Source organism: Peromyscus californicus, unplaced genomic scaffold, assembly GCF_007827085.1.
Source record: "Peromyscus californicus insignis strain IS unplaced genomic scaffold, ASM782708v3 Scaffold_5__1_contigs__length_169319896, whole genome shotgun sequence".
Lineage (NCBI taxonomy): Eukaryota > Metazoa > Chordata > Mammalia > Rodentia > Cricetidae > Peromyscus > Peromyscus californicus.
In genome coordinates this window covers 160,211,177-160,230,976 of record NW_026294573.1, presented here as the reverse complement: position 1 = coordinate 160,230,976, position 19,800 = coordinate 160,211,177, and the positions used below count along the sequence as shown (strand labels likewise).

The 19,800-nt window shown below is 46.1% G+C and overlaps 1 protein-coding gene across 5 annotated transcripts in view; it reads right to left on the bottom strand.

Moving 5' to 3' along the window:
- Positions 1–4,381: 4,381 nt before the first annotated feature.
- Pag1 (phosphoprotein membrane anchor with glycosphingolipid microdomains 1) overlaps positions 4,382–19,800 on the bottom strand; it is a 150,245-nt gene continuing 134,826 nt past the window's right edge. For all 5 annotated transcript variants that reach the window (XM_052715783.1, XM_052715782.1, XM_052715785.1 and 2 more), the window contains 3 exons: positions 17,760–18,346; positions 14,204–14,263; positions 4,382–11,873 (listed from right to left, as the gene is read on the bottom strand). In XM_052715783.1, coding sequence (XP_052571743.1) covers positions 11,511–11,873; positions 14,204–14,263; positions 17,760–18,346 — 1,010 coding nt within the window. In that variant the 3' untranslated portion in view covers positions 4,382–11,510. The remainder of the gene's footprint in view (positions 11,874–14,203; positions 14,264–17,759; positions 18,347–19,800) is intronic.

Here is a 19,800-nt window from a genome sequence, read left to right as displayed (position 1 = left end):
TCAGGCTAGAAATAAGTGTATGTGAATTCAAATCCTAGAAGCCGGACAACTTAGCTAACTGTGATGTTTCCGTTTGCTCATCTGTATAATGAAAATAGCAGGAGGCTTTACTTCCTAGATCGCTGGAAGGTTTGAGATGCTAGAACAGTTAAACGTATAGAGTGGCTCCTCAGTAGTTAGTAGGTGTACAAAACTACGGTTATTTTACATTCTTATTTATTTAGTTATGGGGACAAGGTCTCATTCTCTCACTCAGTGTGAGCTAGAGTGCAGTCTGTAATCCGGTCAGGCACCTGATTTGTGGCAAACCTTCTGCTGCTGTGGCTTCCTGCTGGGATTACAGGTGTGAGCCACCATGCCTGGCTTGTTTGCTCTGTAGGATTAGTTCTCTCATTTTCTCTCTCTCTCCCTCTCCTCCCCTCTCTCTAAGTGTGCATGCATGCACACACAAATGTGTGTGTGAGGCCGGAGGGTAAACAACGGTAAGATTGTGAACGACTAGGGGAACTTTTGAAGTTGGACTAAATGCATTTTACATTATGATATGGCCACAGGTCTATGGGGGCTAAGGAGTGGAATGTACTGGTGTGAATGAGAATGCTCCCATGGGCTCAGATGCCTGAACACTTGTTTGCCAGTTGTTGGAACTGTTTGGAAAAGATTAGGATATATATATAGCCTTGTTGGAAGAGGTGTGTCACAGAGAGCAGGCTTTGAGGTTTCCAAAGATTTGTGCCATTTTGAGTTGGCTCTTTCTGTCCCCTACTTGTGGATCAAGATGAAAGTGCTCAGCTCTTCAGGCCACCATGCCTTTGCTCCAGCATTATGAATTCTAACCCCCTGAAACCATGAACCCAGTTAAACGCTGTCCTTTACGAATTGCTTTGGCTATGGTGTCTCATCACAGCAATAGAAAATTCAGTACCTTCATCACTGTTCTGTTGCTGTGAAGAGACACCATGACCATGGCAAGTTTTGAAAGAAAGCACTTAATTGGGGCTGGCTTACGGTTTCAGAGGTTTAGTCCATCGTCATCCTGGTGGGAGCATGGTGGCATGCAGGCAGACATGGTGCTGGAGAAGTAGTTGAGAGTTCTACCTCAGGATCCACAGGCAGCAGGAAGAGACACTGGAGAGACACCGGGCTTGGCTTGGGTTTTTGAAACCTCAAAGTCTAGTGGCATACATCCTCCAACAAGGCCACCCTCCTAGTCCTTCTCAAGTAGTACTACTCCCTGTTGACAAAGCATTCACATACATGAGCCTATGGTGGCCATTCTTATCCAAACCACCACAGTAACTAAGCCATGTTAATCTCAGGTGGTGTTCCTCAGGCATTGTCCTCCTTTGAGATAAGATCTCTCACAGGCCTAAGAGTTTTCAAGTACGATACATTGGCACCCAGAAAGCCTGCTCCTCTTCCTCAGTACTAAAATGACAGCTGTGGGCCACCATATCTAGTGTTGTTTTTTCCCCATAAATTCTGTCCTGGGAAATCAAACCAAAGTCTTGGAGCTTAGCAGGCAAGCGCTTTGGTGACAGAGTTCTTTCCCTGGTTCCTCCTGCAATCAGCTCTGAAATTCATTTCCATTTATGGTAGAAGTTGTGAACCCAATGATACATTATTTTTTACATCAAAAGACAATCATTGCAGACCTGTTCTAAATCTTCCACAGCTTCTCTCTGCTTCCAGAGCCACAAGGTGATTCCTTGCCATTTTCTTTTCACTGTGGCTCTGCTTCCTGCCCTCCTTCTGGGTTTTTATTTTAACTCTATCATCACAGTCCCTTTGAGATCCCAAACACACCGCTCTCTTCTCCTCCCAGGCTCCTTTGTGTTTCTATCTTTTCTTTCAGTCCTTTGTTTCTTCTGTTTTATAGAGCTGTCTCATGTGATTTGAGGATCCCCTTGGCCATCCGACAGGAAAACCACCATTCTTCCTGTTCCAGACAAGCCAGCACACTATTTCGGCCCCGGTTCCTTTTTCTTGTTTTAGGTATCTCACTTTGGATCTGAGAGTTGATGAATCACCCTTATTTCCCCCTAGAACATGGGAATTATTGAACAGAACTGTCTTCTATTTGTATACAGATCATATTTCCTGACCCGGAAGAGCTATACTGATATTTTTTTTTCTTAAAAGAGAAAATGACAGTGTGGGCGGGCCGTGTCCTCCTCCTTCTTAGGGGTCAGCATTCTACTTCTGTCCTAAGCGTGTACTGTCTATTGGGGTTGCCAGGCCGCCTTTGGTGGGACCGCGTCCCCAGTGTCTGGAACCACATCTGTAAACAGCAGGGCCTGATATAAGCAGGGTGACTTGGTGGAGGAGAATTCTGCTGACGCTGTGGAAGGCTGTCTCGAGTCCTCTAGAGAGCCACAGGATGGGGCTGGGCCAGAGAGGGGGACATCAGGGGACCTGGCAGGAGGGCCCAGCTTTGATCGGTGTTGAAAGCCGGGGAAGACCGAGGTTTGCCAAGCTGGCTTGAAGTCCTGGCTTCGGCACTGGCAGAGCTACACACCTGGATTGCTCTTCTGCTGGCTTGCCCCTGTGGTCTCACGTCAACTCTAACCTGTCCACGGAGGGCTTTTGAGATTCTCATCGACTGTGGGGATGGGACACCGAAAACCCTGGGAATTTAAACATGCATGCCAACCGTTTAAAGGTAGGCTCCAAGGCCATGAGGCTAGGAGCTCCAGTGGGCTGCTGGCCTTCTGTTGGTGGCTTCAGCACTTACCACACAGTGTAGATGAGTCAGGTAAGTGGCTTTTCTGAGGTTTCTTTGGTTTTTCTTTTCTTTTCCTACTTTGATATTATGAGGATTTATTATTTTTTTCCTTTTGGGCCTGGGCATGGAAAAGCTGTCTGTTGGACGTCTGTGTGCCCATTCTGTCAGGTGGTGAGGCAGTTTCTTTCCATGTCAGATGCTCCTCCCTCCCCACTTCACTGGCACTTTTTGGGCTGGTCTAACTTGGAGAACATCTCTGCCTTGGTCCCCTGCCATTTCTCCAGAGATTCACAGCCACTGAGCAGTTTTTAGGAGGGGCACAACCCAATTACAAAATCCCAAGGCTTTGTTAGACACTAGTCCAAGCCAAGCTCACTGAACTGTGGAGGAGAGAAGAGCGGGAGAACCTGAGCCAGAGCAAACACCAATGTAGCACTTTTTGCGGGCCACAGCAGTGCCGTGCATGTTACAGGGGATACTTCAATCTAAAATGTGTCCCAAAGGGCAAATGGGTCATTTGAGAAAGATGGTTCTGCTCCAGAATGACATTTGGAGATGACATTGGGACATACAGATGGAGATGTCTTGGGGACAGATGTGACTCCTGGTCCACAGTTGGCTCCACACAACCTGAAGTCCAGCCTTAAGATTCTGATTAATAATCCTCCAGGATGAACAAAGAAATCACGAGGATGAGCTCGTGCACACTGAGGACTGAATAAACGCACAGAATAAGAGCTGATCATTCGTGCAGATGTTAAGTACGTCAGTGAATGATCTTTTTTTAAAAAATGACAATGAGTGGAATGTGTTCCATTGGCTTTAATTAGGTGTCAGCCTTCTCTTTCCCTTTGCTAAATGTCTACTCTGTGTGGAGATTGGCAGGCTGCTTCTGGTGGACCTGCAGTCTGCCCTGTTCCCTAGGTGACAGAACACAGACCACATTGTTGAGCTTGAGTCTCCAGTTCCCCAGGCAGTCCAGGTGGGTTCTGGGACTTAAGGGTTCACAAAAAGCTTTCCCTAGCTCTGAGCTTTCACAGGTGGAATGGCGTTGGGCCTACAGGGTTAAGGAAAACCCCACTGTTTAGCATTTCAGTCCGAGGGCCAGTCTTGATCAGGAGAGGCCAGTCAAGCATTCAAGGCTACACACTGAGTGGAAGCCCCAGGCACTAAGCCTTCCTTCTTCAGACAAGCTATGTTTCCTCTTGGCCTGGGGCAAATCTCTACGGGCCTGTCTGGCACAGGTGGGCAATGCCACCCTAAATTGCTCAGGCTTCTTGTGAAGTCTATTAGCAATTGCAAAACACAGGTGCTATGCTCAAGATCTCATTTAGTCTCCAGGGTAAAGTTCTGGGTAGGCTCCACCCTCTAATCCCGACAGCTAGACTGTCCAGCAACTCCTTGGAGTCAGCCGGAGCTGGACTCAAACATAGATGCTTTTCCTGCAGAGATCTGGCCCTAACCACAGCACTCTTTGGTCTGACCATCAGACACAGTCTCCTTCTGGCTATGGTGGCAGCTGATGGCTAGCATCCTTATATGGTATGTACTAAGAGCATATGAATTAGCCATTTTTTGACCTTTCCAAATATCAAATGAATTTTAACAAGCTTTTATATAAAACTGACCTTTATTACAATTTAAAAAGAACAAAGACAAGTTTATAAGTGCCTTTAATTACAACGTACCTGTTATTTACAAGTAATTATACTTTTAATATACAACTTGAATAAGGTTCATTACATGTAAACTAGAAGACATCACGAGTTAAACTGCAGCCTTTATGACTATTCAGAATTGACATATTACCATCAGAGACAGAAAACAAACACCCGTGTCAGTTCCTTAGGTACCATTACTGAATGAAAACTCGGGATCTGGCCAGAGAAGAGGAGTAGAAATATGCTTAAATTGAAACATGACAAAAAGTATTGCTATTATCTAATCCTAAATACAAGGTACCGGATCATTAAAAACAATGCAACCTTAATTTGTGTAGCACCTTTCAAGGAGGCCGAAGCATCCGTACTTGTTTATAGTGTCTTACTTGTCCTCCAAACACCCCGTGAGGTAGGCAACGGTTGATTATCATTCCCCCCATCTTGTCTTATGGAGAAAGCGAGGCTCAGAGAAGTCCCATCATTTGCTCGAGGTCCCGTGGTAAAGCTGATGATGGAACAGAGACCACAGCCCTGTGCTCTTGTCTCTAAAACCAATAATTCTCTTCAGACTCAACACATTAAGTCACGCTTCCAAGAAAATTTTAAACTGTGCTCCCTGCTCCCCACAAATTGTTGGAACATGGTAGGCAAGAAGAAACCCCTGGGATGATGGCAGACAGATGCTGTGTTCTGCTAGAAAGGCTCTGGGAGTTTTGTTCTTCTATTCCAGGAGTGGATCTTTGAAAACAGCTGAAGTCTTAAAAAGTACCCTTGAAAGACTGCTTCTCCTGGTTACAGATTGCAGCGATCATGACCATACTACGTTTTCCACACACTTGGCTTACTCTTGAGTTCCAAAGAAAATATCTAAGGAACAATTTTAATGTTTGAGTGAATTGTCCTCATTTATACACATTCACTGTTCACATCTTAAGACATTGGTTCTCAACCTGTGGGTCATGACCCATTTGGGGTTGTATATCAGATATCCTGCATGTCAGATATTTATATTACGAGTCATAACAGTAGCAAAGTTACAGAGTAGCAACAAAATAACTGTATGGTTGGGGTCACCACAACATGAAGAACTGTATTAAAGGGTCCCAGCATTAGGAAGGTTGAGAACCACTGCCTTAAGAGATTTCAAGTGGCAGGTGGGGAGCGGGGATAGGATATTTTTGAGAGACAAACAGAATCAGGAAGCTACTCACAACACTTAGTTCTAATTTTATTTTTTGTCCCCCTTCAGAGTTAAATGTATATTTGATACTTAAAAAAAAAATACTAAAAATACATGGAATGATTGGAGCCCCAGACTCAACGTTCCAGGCATTTTTTGTGTAGCATCTCTCTTAGATAAACACTGTGAATGCTTTCACAATCCTCCTGGGTAGCTGGCAGCCCTCTGTGAAGTAGCATGGAGGAACTGATATTCTAGACTGACTTCAGGGGATAGAAGAGAAATAGAGCAACAGAAGCCTACATTACAAAATGGAAAAGGCCTAAGTGATGGGGAATGTCACATCAGGTTCACCAATGGGTTCTACATGGAGCTGGGTCAGGAATGGACAAAGTCATCAGTGACCTTTTCTTGGAGCTTGAGAAGCAGGAAATTAGAGGTGGTCATTCCAGAGCCACAGTCAGTGGTTTCTCGCTGGCTGGTGATGGGTGCTGGGAGAGAGAGGACATGCTGCAGAGATGGCACAGAGGGGTAGCTGGGGAGATTTCCATTGGTGGGGAAGAGGTCCTCAGACAGATGGACAAATGGACAGAAGGCCATCTGTGCAGGAGCAAGCAAAGTGAGGTGGAAAGAAATACAACTTCACACCCTAGTGCTTCTGCCTCTAGACCATCAGAGCTAGGGAAGAACTGTAGGATTCTGAGGCAGTGTGGATAGTTTTGAACATATAAAACCAAATTTTTAGTATTTCACTTTTGAAAACCAACTCCTCACTCCTCCATGAACTGGATGATCAGAGACAGTTACAAAGATCTGCAGACAGCTGGTGGGTGCTCTGAGTCTTGAATTGTTTTGTACTGTACTTGAGTAAGAGAAGTACCTTTGAACTGGTGTGGAACCCAAGAAACATGTTACAGTTAACCATCCTTACGAGGGAAAGTGATTGAATGAGAAATACAAACCCTACTTATGATAGTGTACTTATCAGGCTGTATTTCAAACTCCCCCAGAAAACATAAGGCATGTAAATGCGACATGATTATTTAACAGATGACAACATTTTCCTGTGACCATTTAATAGATGAGTCTGAGGAGGGACAGTCATCAACCTACATATAAGGTGACTTGAGATAACTGGAATAGTTTATTTAGAAACAGGGTCTTGCCATGTAACCCAGGTTAGCCTTGAACCCAAGACCTTCCAGCCCACTCTCCCAAATTATAGGATTACAGGCATGAACTACCATACCCAGCTCCTATATCTTAAAACCTACAGAATATCAGTGACAATCCAAGGAAGAAGTCTGTATTAGGATAGATGAATATTAAATGGAATGATCTTTAATATTATCTTTTAAACAAAATTGTACTTCCAATTTTATCTGATATTAAGAATCTGAACAAATATTTCTCAGTAAAATGAAAGAACTTGAAAAACAATAAAATACAAATATTTAGAGGTAAGATGTAAAAAATAAAAATACAAAAGACTTGAAAATGAGCAAAAATAGGATTAAAAAAACTATACAGGTGTTGTTTCTCTTTTAGACCATGATTTTTAACATTTTATTTCCTAATTCCAGATAAAAATAACTTTCCTGGGTTCTGTCCTGATTTCTTTACTTGTAGTATAGAGTGTTTTCAGCTTGTCTGATGCTCTGCCGGAATAATGCCCTGAGGAAGATACGGGCCCCAGCAAGGAAGGATGCAGAGGCCACTGTAAATAAATCCACATTTGATTTTGTCCAGACATGTTCCTATTTTCACATCAGTTACTCACTAACACCCAAAATTACACTTTCTTTTATTTTTTTAAAATAATTTGCTTATTTTTACTTTATATACATTGGTGTTTTGCCTACAGGTCTGTCTGTATGAGGGCATCAGATCCCCTGGAACTGGAGTTAGAGACAGTTGTGAGCAGCCATATGGATGCTAGGACTTGAACCCGGGTCCTCTGGAAGAGCAACCAATGCTCTTAACCACTGAGCCATCTCTCCAGCCCCCAACATTACATTTTCAATGTCCCCTTGGCACAGTATAATATACCTGTCAGGGTTTCCAGGAAATAACCCTCAATACAGACTGTGACTCCGGCAGCCAGCTCTAAGCTGTCTGTGTACCAGAAACCAACCCTTTCTGAAGAATGGCACCCCGAGATCACAGGGATTCCTATCCTCCATCACAAGGAGCATTGGGATCAGTGTCATCTACCCATTTACAAATCCTGCTTCAGTCTGGAATCAGCTGCTGCACGGTCACAAGTCAGGCTTTGTCCCTCCTGCTGCAAGTGTTTGGGTTTGAACAAGGAATAAAATAGATCCCCCGTGGGATCACTGGCCTCAGAGCCGGGGCGGCCACCTTGCCTGCAGCCCAGCTCAGGGCTTCTCTTTTGTTGCTTTTGGCTTTCTCTCTTCCTTGACACATGCAGAGTAGTACACCTGTTTACAGTCTTTTCTCAAACTGAATATGCATTGAGTCTCAAGTATAACAAAGGCATCTTCAGACAGCATTGTTTGCCAACCGGGAGAATTAAAATCTGAATGTATTCATTGGGAAAGCTCAGTGGAAGCAGCCCAGGAAGGCGTCCCATAACTACCAAATGAAACGGATGGAGAATAGTTTCTTTGAATTCTGCTGCTCTGACACAAGCTCATCACACTGGTACGATAAACTTAGCAAACATATAATAGAACACAGACTAATTAGTGCCAGAGCCAGCAACACAGAATACATACATATGTACATACATACACATGTGTGTGTACATACAGTTCATGACTGGTGAAGGCGGGGGGGTGTTCTAATTATACAGGTGAAAATCAAGTAAGAGAAGTACTCTGGCATGCTGGTGAGATTTTAGTTCTGTGTTGATGGCTTATTGTTATTTAGCACTCAATTAGAATTTACTGTGGGAGAATGCAACTCTCTTGAATTTACTGTAGAACAACCATGAACCTCTTTCTCACAAAGATTATTGGTATTATTTAGAAGTGTTAGAGACTTAATGATATGATTTAGATAAGGACAAGTCAAAAATATGCAGCCAACATGTTTATAAAAATGACCTTCTTTCAGAATTTCTTAAACATTTCACATAAGACAGCCTATGCTTTCTTATGATTTACATTTGGGAAGTATGTGAAGCAGTATAAAATGCTTTCCTCAGACTTTTAACAGTATTTAAAGAAAAAGAAATAACCACTTCTAGATAGAATTATAATTCTGATTTAGAGAAAAAAATCCTCTGATTTACTTTTCTCTTTGTAGATAAGTTCCCACAAGCTGGGTATGATCAGACACACATTGTGGATATCAGCCGTGAATGTTTCTGTATACGGGGCAGTCTGCTTTGGTTATTACTGTCGCACACACTTAAACTCTGTAATATTTAGGTTAAGACTTTAAAACAGACCACAGGATCTGTCCAGCTCAGACAGGAACACAGATTTTTGAACCAAGTAAAAGAGTAAAAAGCTACAACAAGACAAAACAAAAAAGCCCTGGATAATCAAGTCGAACAATGAGGAGACACCAATCAATACACACTGATTATGTGCCTGAAGCTCAGCTGAGCCAAGCTGACCGTCCTTGCCTGCTCCTCCCCCAGTCCTCACAGCCATTGCTTATTCTTTTGGAACTTGTGTCGAGGGCCTTCCAGTTCCTTGTAAAGCACACTTAAGATACGATCTGTCACAACTTATTCATGGTTCTCAAACCAGGAGAGTGCATATTTTATGACTGTTTTGCATATATATTTGAAAACTCCGGGGACATTCTGACGACGAGATTTCAAGATGACATGACTATTGATAATGAATTTGTCTCTAAAGAGTTTTATACATAGAGACCACACCAGCTTCCCTGCTAAGTTAAGACTTTGTATAAAACACAATCAAACCTCTGAGCCGTAAGGTGCCTGTGAAGAATGGTGCTGTGGCAAGCACAGACTGGGAGTGCCCTGTGTCATGGGTAGCACCACGTGCTAAGGCGACACTTGTGACCCAAGAGACGCTTGGGTCAACTCATTAATACCTAGCGGTGGAAGTCAGTGTTTGCGGAAGATCCTTGCCCTCTGCTGCTCCTGGGGCTGGCGGTCCCCTGCTCGTGACCTTCCGATCGGCAGTGGTGATGCTTATCCGTGTGGCATCGTCACGGGTTGACGGACACCACCTAAGAGAGCTGAGTTTGAAGTCCCACAAGCGTGGCATACAGCAGCGACAGAAGTTTATGAATACGGGATGGGAACAGGCCACAAGCCGGGCACTTCACCCCCTCAGTCACACTCGCTGTCACAAGAAGGGAAAACAGCATGATTATTAAGTCATTGGAGTCAGATGTCACGGCAGTGGGGGGACCGGCCTCTCTCTTTGTCTGTATCGGTGCAGGAAGGCTTCCTGTCTGCACTTCGGCTAGGCTCCTTTTGAAATGAGAAGTGAGCGCGGCTTCCCATGTTGGCCTTGGAAGATCTACAGATGACTAAATTCAAACCAGGCAGAACTTTTCATCGGAACTTCTTCGCCCTGGTTTTTGTTAAATGAAGGAAAAAAAAGCCTAACAGGCAATTTGCACTGTCAAGTGCTGCACTGTGGATACCACCACTGGTGTTCTTAAAGGCGTCATCGGCCTTCAGTGAAAGTCGGATACATTCAGGAAGCTCAAGATTCCTGAGTCGGATTTTGTTCTGTTTTAACACTGACTATTTCAGTAGCGTCCGTCACAAACACTGACACACTTACTTTTCCCTACTGTATTTTCGCCACCAGTGGCCTGGGTGTTTTGGATCTGGAGCTCCCAGTACCGTTTGGAAAGCTGAGTCGTTACAGGTCTTCAATGTTGTATTACTTGTTAGAGAAAAGACTAAAAGCCGCTCATAATTATCTAGTTTATGTGCTTTATGGTGTCCTTTCAAATTGAGAGTATAAATCATTGTACATAAAATCAAAATAGTTAATATATATTTTCTGGCACTTTCTAGAAATTAGGCATGAAACATAAAACATCTTATAAATTTATATAATAAAATAAATGCTTACATTTTACTCTTAGACTACTATCAGATAACAGGAAAGTCACACACGTGGGCAGCAGAGATCACTGGAAACACAAATTCGTGTCCACAGCCCTTTAGGGATAGACACCATGGCTGCCATCCGCACATGTGGCCTGGGTCCCAACATGAGCACTAAGGCTCTGCTTGGAAGGAAGAGCCCTGGGCTTACACAGCTCCAGAGGTACCGTGGTAGTCACTGGAAATTCTGAGAAGGCTTTGACAAATTTCTGAACACTGTTGGGGGAAGGTTTGGAACAGAAAAAAATAGAAAAAGTGTCTAAAGTCCCTCAAGTACCTTGTGAAAAGACTGCAGTGTCAAAATCAGGAGCAAGGACCCCAGAGATTCCAGGGACACCCACCCAGACCTAGCAGCCTGCACAGTCCAGATGCCCGGGGACCAACAGGGCAGGTCTGGGAAGAGGGCGATCTAATGGGAACCAGCGGCCAGCTTCTCACCATCATAACATCTAGCTGAAGGCCAGCGCCAAGCCTGTGGGAGACCGTCCTTGGAATGAACCACAGACGTGGGGAGGTTTCAAGGGGTGAAATGCCAGATATTTTAGCACTAGGAGCAGACAGAGAAAAGGAGAGTGAGGGAGAAAACCCTGGCTGGTCTGCAGGGCCGTATCCCAGGCAGAAGGAATTGCATCACTGGTGGGTGGAGCTTCCCCTCACAGCCTGCCTTCCTCTGTGGGATGCGAGGCCCCAGGTACTCAGGGTTCCTTGGGAGCATGGGGTCCTGCCCTGACAGGTGGGGCTACCCCTTACTGTTTCAGAAGCTGAGGAACAGCTGGGAACCTGTACCTGACTTCGGTTAACTAGAGCAACGTGAGACGGACGTCACTTCCGGCAGCCCTGTCCCGGGACTCTTCGGGACTACTTTCTGGGTCTCTAGAGCCTGGTGATATCTCTGCAATGCTGCAAGTCCCCAATGCTCTCGTAGTCATTCTCCTTGGGGACAAGGTGGCCATTGGTCTCCAGAGGGACCTTTTCTTCCTCCCTGTTTAGAGTCTGTATGGCTTCATAGTCAGGCTCCGGCTCCCCACTGGGCCTCCCTGCTGGGAGAAGTGTGCTGATGCTGTTGGGAGATTTCTCGAAGTCTTTCACAGTGGCATAGAGGTCATTACAGGAAGAGGATGACCTCTGAGGGGGCCCCTGCTTGGAGTGGCAGGTAAACTCTGGCCCTTTCGGAGCTGGTCCCGGTTTGTGTGCTGACTGTCCGGGTTTGTTCACGGAGGAATACATCGCCGAGATCTAGGGAACAAAGAAATGAATATGCTGCCCGAAAGCTGTGACTTCCTCCCCCCCTTCTTGGTGATGAGCTACTACACGGCACACCCCCGAGTTACCGTTGTCACCAATATGAATTCTAAGTATGTTACTAGAGAATAATCAGACTGTCTTCTCTTCTGTACATCACTCATACTTGATTAACCCTACAAACCCAGTTTTGTGGGTTTCTCACGGGACCAGATGGAACTTCTGTGATCGGTAGAAAACCCACTAGAGGGAGGTCATGGAATCACAAGAGATAGAGTAGGAGGGGACTGCATGGGCCCGTGAGGGGCACTCCAGAGGTGGAGTGTGAGCCTGAAGGTGGGGAGACCCCTGAAGGGCCTTGGCAATTGGCCGCCCCTGGGAGCGGGAGGCAACAGGGATCAAAGATGACTCCTAGGTTTTGCCTTGTGGAGACAGATAGATGATCGTTTCCCTTCCTTAGGAAAAGGAACTTGTAGGAGCTGAGGCAGTATCATCTGAAGAAAGTATGTCTTGAACTCTGAGACTCTTCATCTTCCAGCCCTGCACTCCAGAACTCCCTGGCTCTGTGTGTGGGTCTCCACAGGACCAAGTGCCCACACTGGGCATGCCACTCCAGCCTTGTGCAGCAAGATTAGGGAAGGGGTCTGGTGCTCTGTCTGAACCCAGCTTGATGTGTATCATAATCGTGGCTTCTACATTTCGAAGGCACCACTAAAAGTCTCAATTTTTACCCTGGTTCTTGCAAATTCACCGTCTGTTTTCACTGGTTGCTTTAAGTGTTGTCAGCCTTAGCCTAATTCATCTTTCCAGAAGCGACCAGCATCCAACATTCCTCACAGAGACAGTTCCCCGTCTTTTAGACAGGATCAAATTCCCTGTTCCCACCCATCCCAACTTTGGGATTTCCTTCTAGTGTGGTCCCCTAGCTGTTAACTAAACTCCCTCTCCTTCTTTTTCTGACCCCAGTTCTCTCTCCTCTTCATGTTCGTCCCACACTTCCTCCTGCCTAGCATTCTCCTGGCTCACCACCTCTCATGTACCTTCCCGTGCGAAACCAACATCTCAACCCTGACACCGACACTGAAGCAGAGGCTTGGGAGCCTGTCAGTTCTTTCAAACAAGGGAAGCAGTCAGGAAATGTTTATCCTTGGGAAGAAGCACTATTTTTCCTTTTTTGGTGGGTAGGAGGTCTATTTATGCAGTCCAGGCTTGCATTGAACTAAATATCCTCCAGCTTCAGCCTCTTGAGTACTGAGACTATGTTTGTGAATAACCGTGACTATGCAGTGTTTTGTGTGTGTGTGCGTGCGTGTGTGTGTGTGTGTGTGTGTGTGTGTGTGTGTGTGTGTGTGTGTGACTAACTATGACTCTGCAGTTATTAAACAACCATGACTGTGCAGTTTATTTCCTGACTAATCGTGACTATATAGGTATGGAACAACCATGACTGCGCAGGTTTTTTGTTTTTGTTTCCAACTTGATATGAGCTAGTCATCTGAGAGGCGGGAACCTCAATTGAAAAAAGGCCTCTATAAAATCAGCCTGTAGCCAAGTCTGTGGGGCATTTTTAAAACTGATGATTGATGTGAGAGAGCCCAGCCCACTGTGAGTGGTGCCACTTCTAGGGTGGGTGGCACTGGATTGTATAAGAAAGCAGGCTATGAGGAGCAAGTCAGTAATCATTACTCCATGGCCTCTGCTTCAGTTCCTGCCTTTAAGTTCCTGCCTCGACTTCCCTCAGTGATGGAGTATGACCTGAGAGTTGTAAGCTGAAATAAACCCTTTCCTCTCCAAATTGCTTTTGGTTATGGTGTTTTATCACAGAAATAGAAACCCTAACTAAGACAATACTCCATGAGAATTTCTGTGTATGTGTGAGACCAAGTTTCATGTAGCCCAGGCTAGCCGAATGTAGCCAGGGTTGGCCCTGAATTTCTGATCCTCTTGCCTCTACCTCCCATGTACAATGGTTGCAGCTGTTTGCAATCACATTGGATTTATGATAACTGGGGTTATAGATTTTAATTTTATTTTTTATGTTTTATTTTAAAAATTATATAAGTGAGTGAATGTGTGTGTGTGTGTGTGTGTGTGTGTGTGTGTGTGTGTGTGTGTGCAGATGCCTGTGGATATCAGAGGCATTGGTAGGCACTGGATTCCCCTGGAGCTGGTGAGACAGGGGGTTATGAGCTGCCCAGCCTGGGTAACTGAACTCCTCTGCAAGAGCAGTACATGCTCTTAACTGCTGAACCATGTCTTCAGCCCTTTGATGTCTATATTTTCTAGAGATTTTTTTTTGTTATTTGAAAAGAATTGAAATTTACCTCCTCTTCTGTAAGAGTCGGATCTTCTTCCCGAGACTTATATGACAAGGAACTAAATCTCTGTCAAAAAAAAAAAAAATGCAAACCAAAGTAAAGCAGTTTGAAGCCGACAGTTTAACCTACCTTCTGCCTATGTCTACACCAACGCTTTCAAGTGATCTCTACAGACTACGGGCAATTATGTGTCTCTTGCATCAGCTGTTGGCACACTCTGGCTGCCCAGCCACATCACTGCCACACAAGGTCATCTAATACTCCAGTGTGCAGGTGGAAACAAGCCAGTGATTTTTAAACCACGGATTTGGTTCCTAATCACCACCAAGGGAGGGCTGATCGAGGTGGGGGACGGTGATAATAAAGCTAGCCCTTTTATACAACATGTCCCATCTAAGAGCCAGCCGGTGTCACCAGTAGGAATGCCCACAGATCTCACAACCTCCCCTGGCCTTGTTTCTCAATGATTTTGTTCCCAGTTCTTCTACGACTTAGGCTCTGGCTTATTAACTAATTCTAATACACTTCTTATCTTAATTCTTGATTCCAACAAAAACGCATCCATCCAGACCCTCTCTCCCCCACTCTGACAGCATGCTCCGCCGCCTCCCAGTGCCTCTTCACTGCACCAGGCCTTTAGTTACCTGGGCCCTCTCTGTCCTCCACCACCAGCTCCTAGAAATCCTTTCAGACCCGCATTCCTCATTCCAACTCTTCTTTTTAATTCCGGATTCCAACAGTTCATCAACACTTAGTTGTGATGCAACTGTCTTTCCATTTCTCCTTGTGGTATCTCTTTCCTGCTTTACCAAGTATTACTCTATAGTCAGTCGTCACAACTGGGGAGACTCAGGTCCCTTCCCTGCTGCTGAGCCAGTGGGCAGGCCCTCACAGTGGCTCTGGGTCTTAGGCCACTCGACTAAGATACTCCGCATCTGCTCTTCCTCGCAGGCCCATTTACTTGGCATCTTCTCCTCTTTCTCCATCCCACCCCCCCATCCTCACCTGCCCACCACAGCACCACCTCAGTCACTGACAGACGGGACGGCCTCGCTTCTGGATTCTCTGAGAAAACTGAGAGGGGCAAATACTCTACCCCACCCCTAGCAGCCCTGGTGTCCTTCTGTCCCCAACGGGTTACCACACGTGAACATGCTTGCCATGCCCTGCTCTCAGCCGTCCCTCCTTCACACTGGATCCCGTCCTCTCGCACTGCGTGTGAATGCTCTTCTACCTCTCTCCTATTTTGTCTACAGCACCAGATTTTCTCCCTTGGTGGGGTCATCTCCACTGATGTGTAAACATGCTAGACACCAAACAAAACAAACCACTGTACTTCCATCTTTTCCTCACCATCATACAACAAAGTCTCAGATTACTGTCCTCTTCGAACCCATTTCAGCTGTGCTTCTACCTCCATGGTCGGAGGAACTGTTTGTCTGGTCCCAAATGATGGCCACATCGGAACGATGACTTGTCCTGTGTGAACTGAGGTCTCGCCTTCCTCTTCAAATACTTTCTTTACTCAGTCTCCAGCAACTCCCGCCCTCTTTCCTTGTTCTTATTTTGGTTTCTCCTGCTGTTCCCCCCATCCCCAGATTCCTGTTCTTGGGACTCTTCTGGCCCTAGTATTCACTCATGCAAAATCCCATGTGCTTACCCACAGTTCTGCTGCCAGTTCTAAATCGTGTGAATCCAGTCCCTGCCTCCCCTCTCGGCCCACTCACCTCCCCAGCTGCCCTGAGGTGTGTCACCACTGGGGCCAGTCCTGAGCTCTAGCTTGCTCCAGCTCCTGCCGCCTGAGATACTCTATCTTAGTTCACGGTGGTTCCCTGTGCCCACAGGCTGTGCCAGCCCTCAGCTCGTGGCTCTGGCTAGACCCTCTCATCATTTCTGCTGCCTCTGTCCTAACCGCGGCTCCTCTAGCTCTGGTTATTAGCACAGGGGAAGCTTTCAGAGCATACATTATACTGCTGCATCCCGCTGGTTTTGTTCAGACGTTGAGCCCAGGCCATACATCCACACCCTGGTGCCTGTCGACAAACTGCTCACATCCTTGCCTATCTTTGCGCTACCCCAGCCCTCCCTCCACAGACCAGCCGCTGATCTAGCTTAGGGGTTCCCCAGAGACCAAACTGCTCAGTGCCTGAAGACCACCTGGACAGCTTTCCTAGCCATTCCCTAGACTCTTCTTGGGATTACCTTCACGTTGAGGTGAAAGCCAACAACTCTATCCCCACCCCACTTACTCCCAATCTTCCTTACTTTATTTTTCCCTTTGAACTGTATTGTGTCTATCTCTTCCTCATTAAACCATAAATCCACATGACCTGGATTTTCATTCATTTATGTTTTGGTCACTGTTGTATAACATCTAGAAGGCCATATGACATACAGTAGATGATCAATAAAATCTTTTTAGAATATCAAACATTTTAAATTCTTAATTCACTTAAAATTGGGATTGTTTACACGGAAGAGGATTACTCACTTTTATGACATGAAGGGATAATTTGACCCTTAGATGTAGGTTTCCAGTTTTTGATGTCAAACCTGGAGAATTGCTTATTAACAATAGAAAACCAACCCTTTTAGCGTTCACACGTTTAATAATAAGAACCTTTAGCTATTCTAGGCAGTGTGAGCTTACACTGGTTTTCCTGTCTTTGGTTATACGAAGGGTGGAAACTCAAGACTGTACTGAAGTTTATAGACATGTTTGTAAACACTTTTAAGGTGCCTGCCACAGCCGATTTCACAAGATAACGTAAAGATTTGAAACAAACTCAGAATAGTGCTAAGAATGACTTCATAACATGACCAGTGTGGCCATAGGAAGGATGAGCATCTCCAATCTGGTTCCTGACCCCTGCAAAGGGCTGGGGGTGAAGCTATGGCCGTAAGATAACTAGGCATTTTTCTGTGTAGTTAACAGGAATCTATCTTGGCTGACTGAAGCAGAGGGGGCCTTCTTAACAGTGAGGGCATTTTGACACCCAATGTGAGGCTCGGTGTGGCTCAGACGCTCTGAGACACATGCACCACAGGCTGTGGACTGCTGATGGATTTTAGACCTCTGCTGACTGAACTTTTTAGAAATGACTTCAAAATATTGCATAGAAACTAGTGAAAAATAAGAGCTGTGAGTCGATTTAGAGGAAAATAGACACAATAAGTTGCAAGCAGGGGCACATCTGGACTCTCTGTACAGCTTTGAGTTGTGGGATTCTGAAAGGCTCCAGGTTGCCATGCTGCCCAGAGAAGCCACACAGAGAAGAGGGAGGATGTACGGCAAACAATCTAGCCTATTTAGTTCTTAGTCTTCAAACTGAAGACAATGATATCGATCTAATTACATATAATATAAACACTGGAAACTATCCACATGAGCTACTGAGAGGGAGGTTTTGAAAACGTCCATCTTCAGCACCTTAAGACTTAGAGGTGAAAAGGCCAAGCACAGCTCACACTAGGCTGTGTCTCTTCTCACCGTTTCATGGACCTGCTGGGAGTATATGGATTTCCCAGGACCCGGTAACCTCCTCATCAGGACAAAGCCCACCTTGCTGTGTCCACTGGTCTCCTCTGGAGCTTGCTCTTCTGCCCCCCTCTCTCCCTTCTCTGGAAGGTTTGCGTTCTCATCTAGAAGTTTAACGGGGACAGGTGGGGGGGCTTCCTCTTCCAGGTCACTGCAAGTTCCCAGAATGCTCTCGGCGTTGATGCTCTGGCGGCACTTTTTGTTTCTGTCCACGGAGGCGTATTCAGCAAAGTCGGCTTTGCCCTCTGCGTGGGGCTCCTGAAGCTCCTTCAAGGCGGAAGTGGACTTGGACTTGCCAGCCTGCCCTTTGTCCGTCACCTCCTTGATCTCCTTCACAGTTTCATACAGGCAGTCCTCCACCATGTTCTCCTGGGAGGAGCTATCCTTGAGCACCTCGTAGGGACCCTCCACTCCGGGCCCCGAGTCCCCATCCACAGCCCTGGCTGTGAGCATGGCGTCCACAGCGTTCTCAGGGGGGATCCTGGGCAACTCCCGGCTCTGATGACTCCTGGGCTTTCCGGTGCTGTCCTGGGAGTCCAGAAGATCTGAAGCCGAGGTCTGAACGTCCTCATAATGCTGCATGCAAGTCAAGGTGCTGTCTTCTGAAAGAACTGAAGGGAGAGGGCTATTAGCAGCAGAGGAAGACCACCCCTTACTAACTGGTGCAGCAGACCACTGTGATAGACCGTTAAGGCCATCTTCACCTGATGCTCAGCTACAAACTATGACGTCAGTGCAGATTCTCATTCCATTATGTTTAAAGGGAGGCTATCCCTTGTATCTTTCCCAGTACAACATTTGATCAATGATGTGGGCTATACTTTGACTCATGGTTCCTTTCATTACTTACTGTTACTCCTGCTGAAACCCATGTAGGCAGAGGGCTTGTCAGTACACAGGATTGAAGTAACAATCCCGGCGGGGCCAACCGCTTCAAGAGGCTGAGGCAGGAAGACTGAGTTCAAGACCAGCTTGGGTAACTTATCTCAAAAGAAAAAGGGACGTGAGGGCTGTGGCTGCAACCCAGATGTAGAGTGTTTGCCCGGCATTCACAAGGCCCTGGGTTCCACCTCCAGCACAGAAAACAGAGTTGACAACCCATGGTGCTGCAAAATACAAAAAATGGGGCACGTGCCGCCCTCGTCTAATTGGTTCCTGCCTGTATGGAGGGACCAGGTGCTCTTCCCATGCCTACCCCACTCCACAGGCCACTTTCATTCAGCAGACATAACGGAGCTGAGCAGCAGTGGTGGGCCAGTATCACAAAGGGCCCAGACACCCCGTGCCTCCTTTCCACTCCACCTCAGCCGCATCCTTGCCTCACGGACGAAGTCCAACCAGGATGTCCTTGGAATGCCTCTAAAACCGTAACCCTGACGCCTGGCAGTCGGTCCTTATCACGTGACTTTTGAGTGCTGGCTAGATGCCAGGAACTGTTCAGTCAGGTAGAGACACACAGGTGAGCAGGAACAGAATTCTTCTCTCAGGATGCTCACATCAAAACGACAAGTTCTTACCCAAGTGGACCTCACCGTAGGGAAATTAGTGACAGTGTACCAGCTGGGAGGGACTCCCGAGGCCCTGCACCCAAACCACACAACAACACAAAATCCAACAACAACAAACCAAGAAAACCGAACAGGAAAGGGGGAAAGGCATGTGGGAAGAGGAAGGGGGTCAGCAGAAGTGTATGAGGGTAAAGAGGGTGGACGTGATCAACGTACATTATATCCATGGATGGAAATGTAAAATATTAAACTGTTAGGAAGAAGAAAAAAAAAAAAAAGAGAAACGTGTGGGACAATAATGTGTCCTTAATCCTCTGGATTTAACAGTGCTAGAGTTCCAGCCCCTTCTAATCCTGCAGGAGGGCTCCCGCTGTGGCTCTAGGTATCTGGTCTCAGGACACACAGGGGCACAGGCACCTGCAGACTTGGGTGCCGTGACTGATCACCCCGAGTCTCCTTCATAAAGGAGGAAGAGGATGCCTGGCCTCGGGTGAACGCCCAGCACAAAGGAAGGAAGCAACGGTTGCTCCTCCACTGCCAGTCAGTGTACAGAGTGT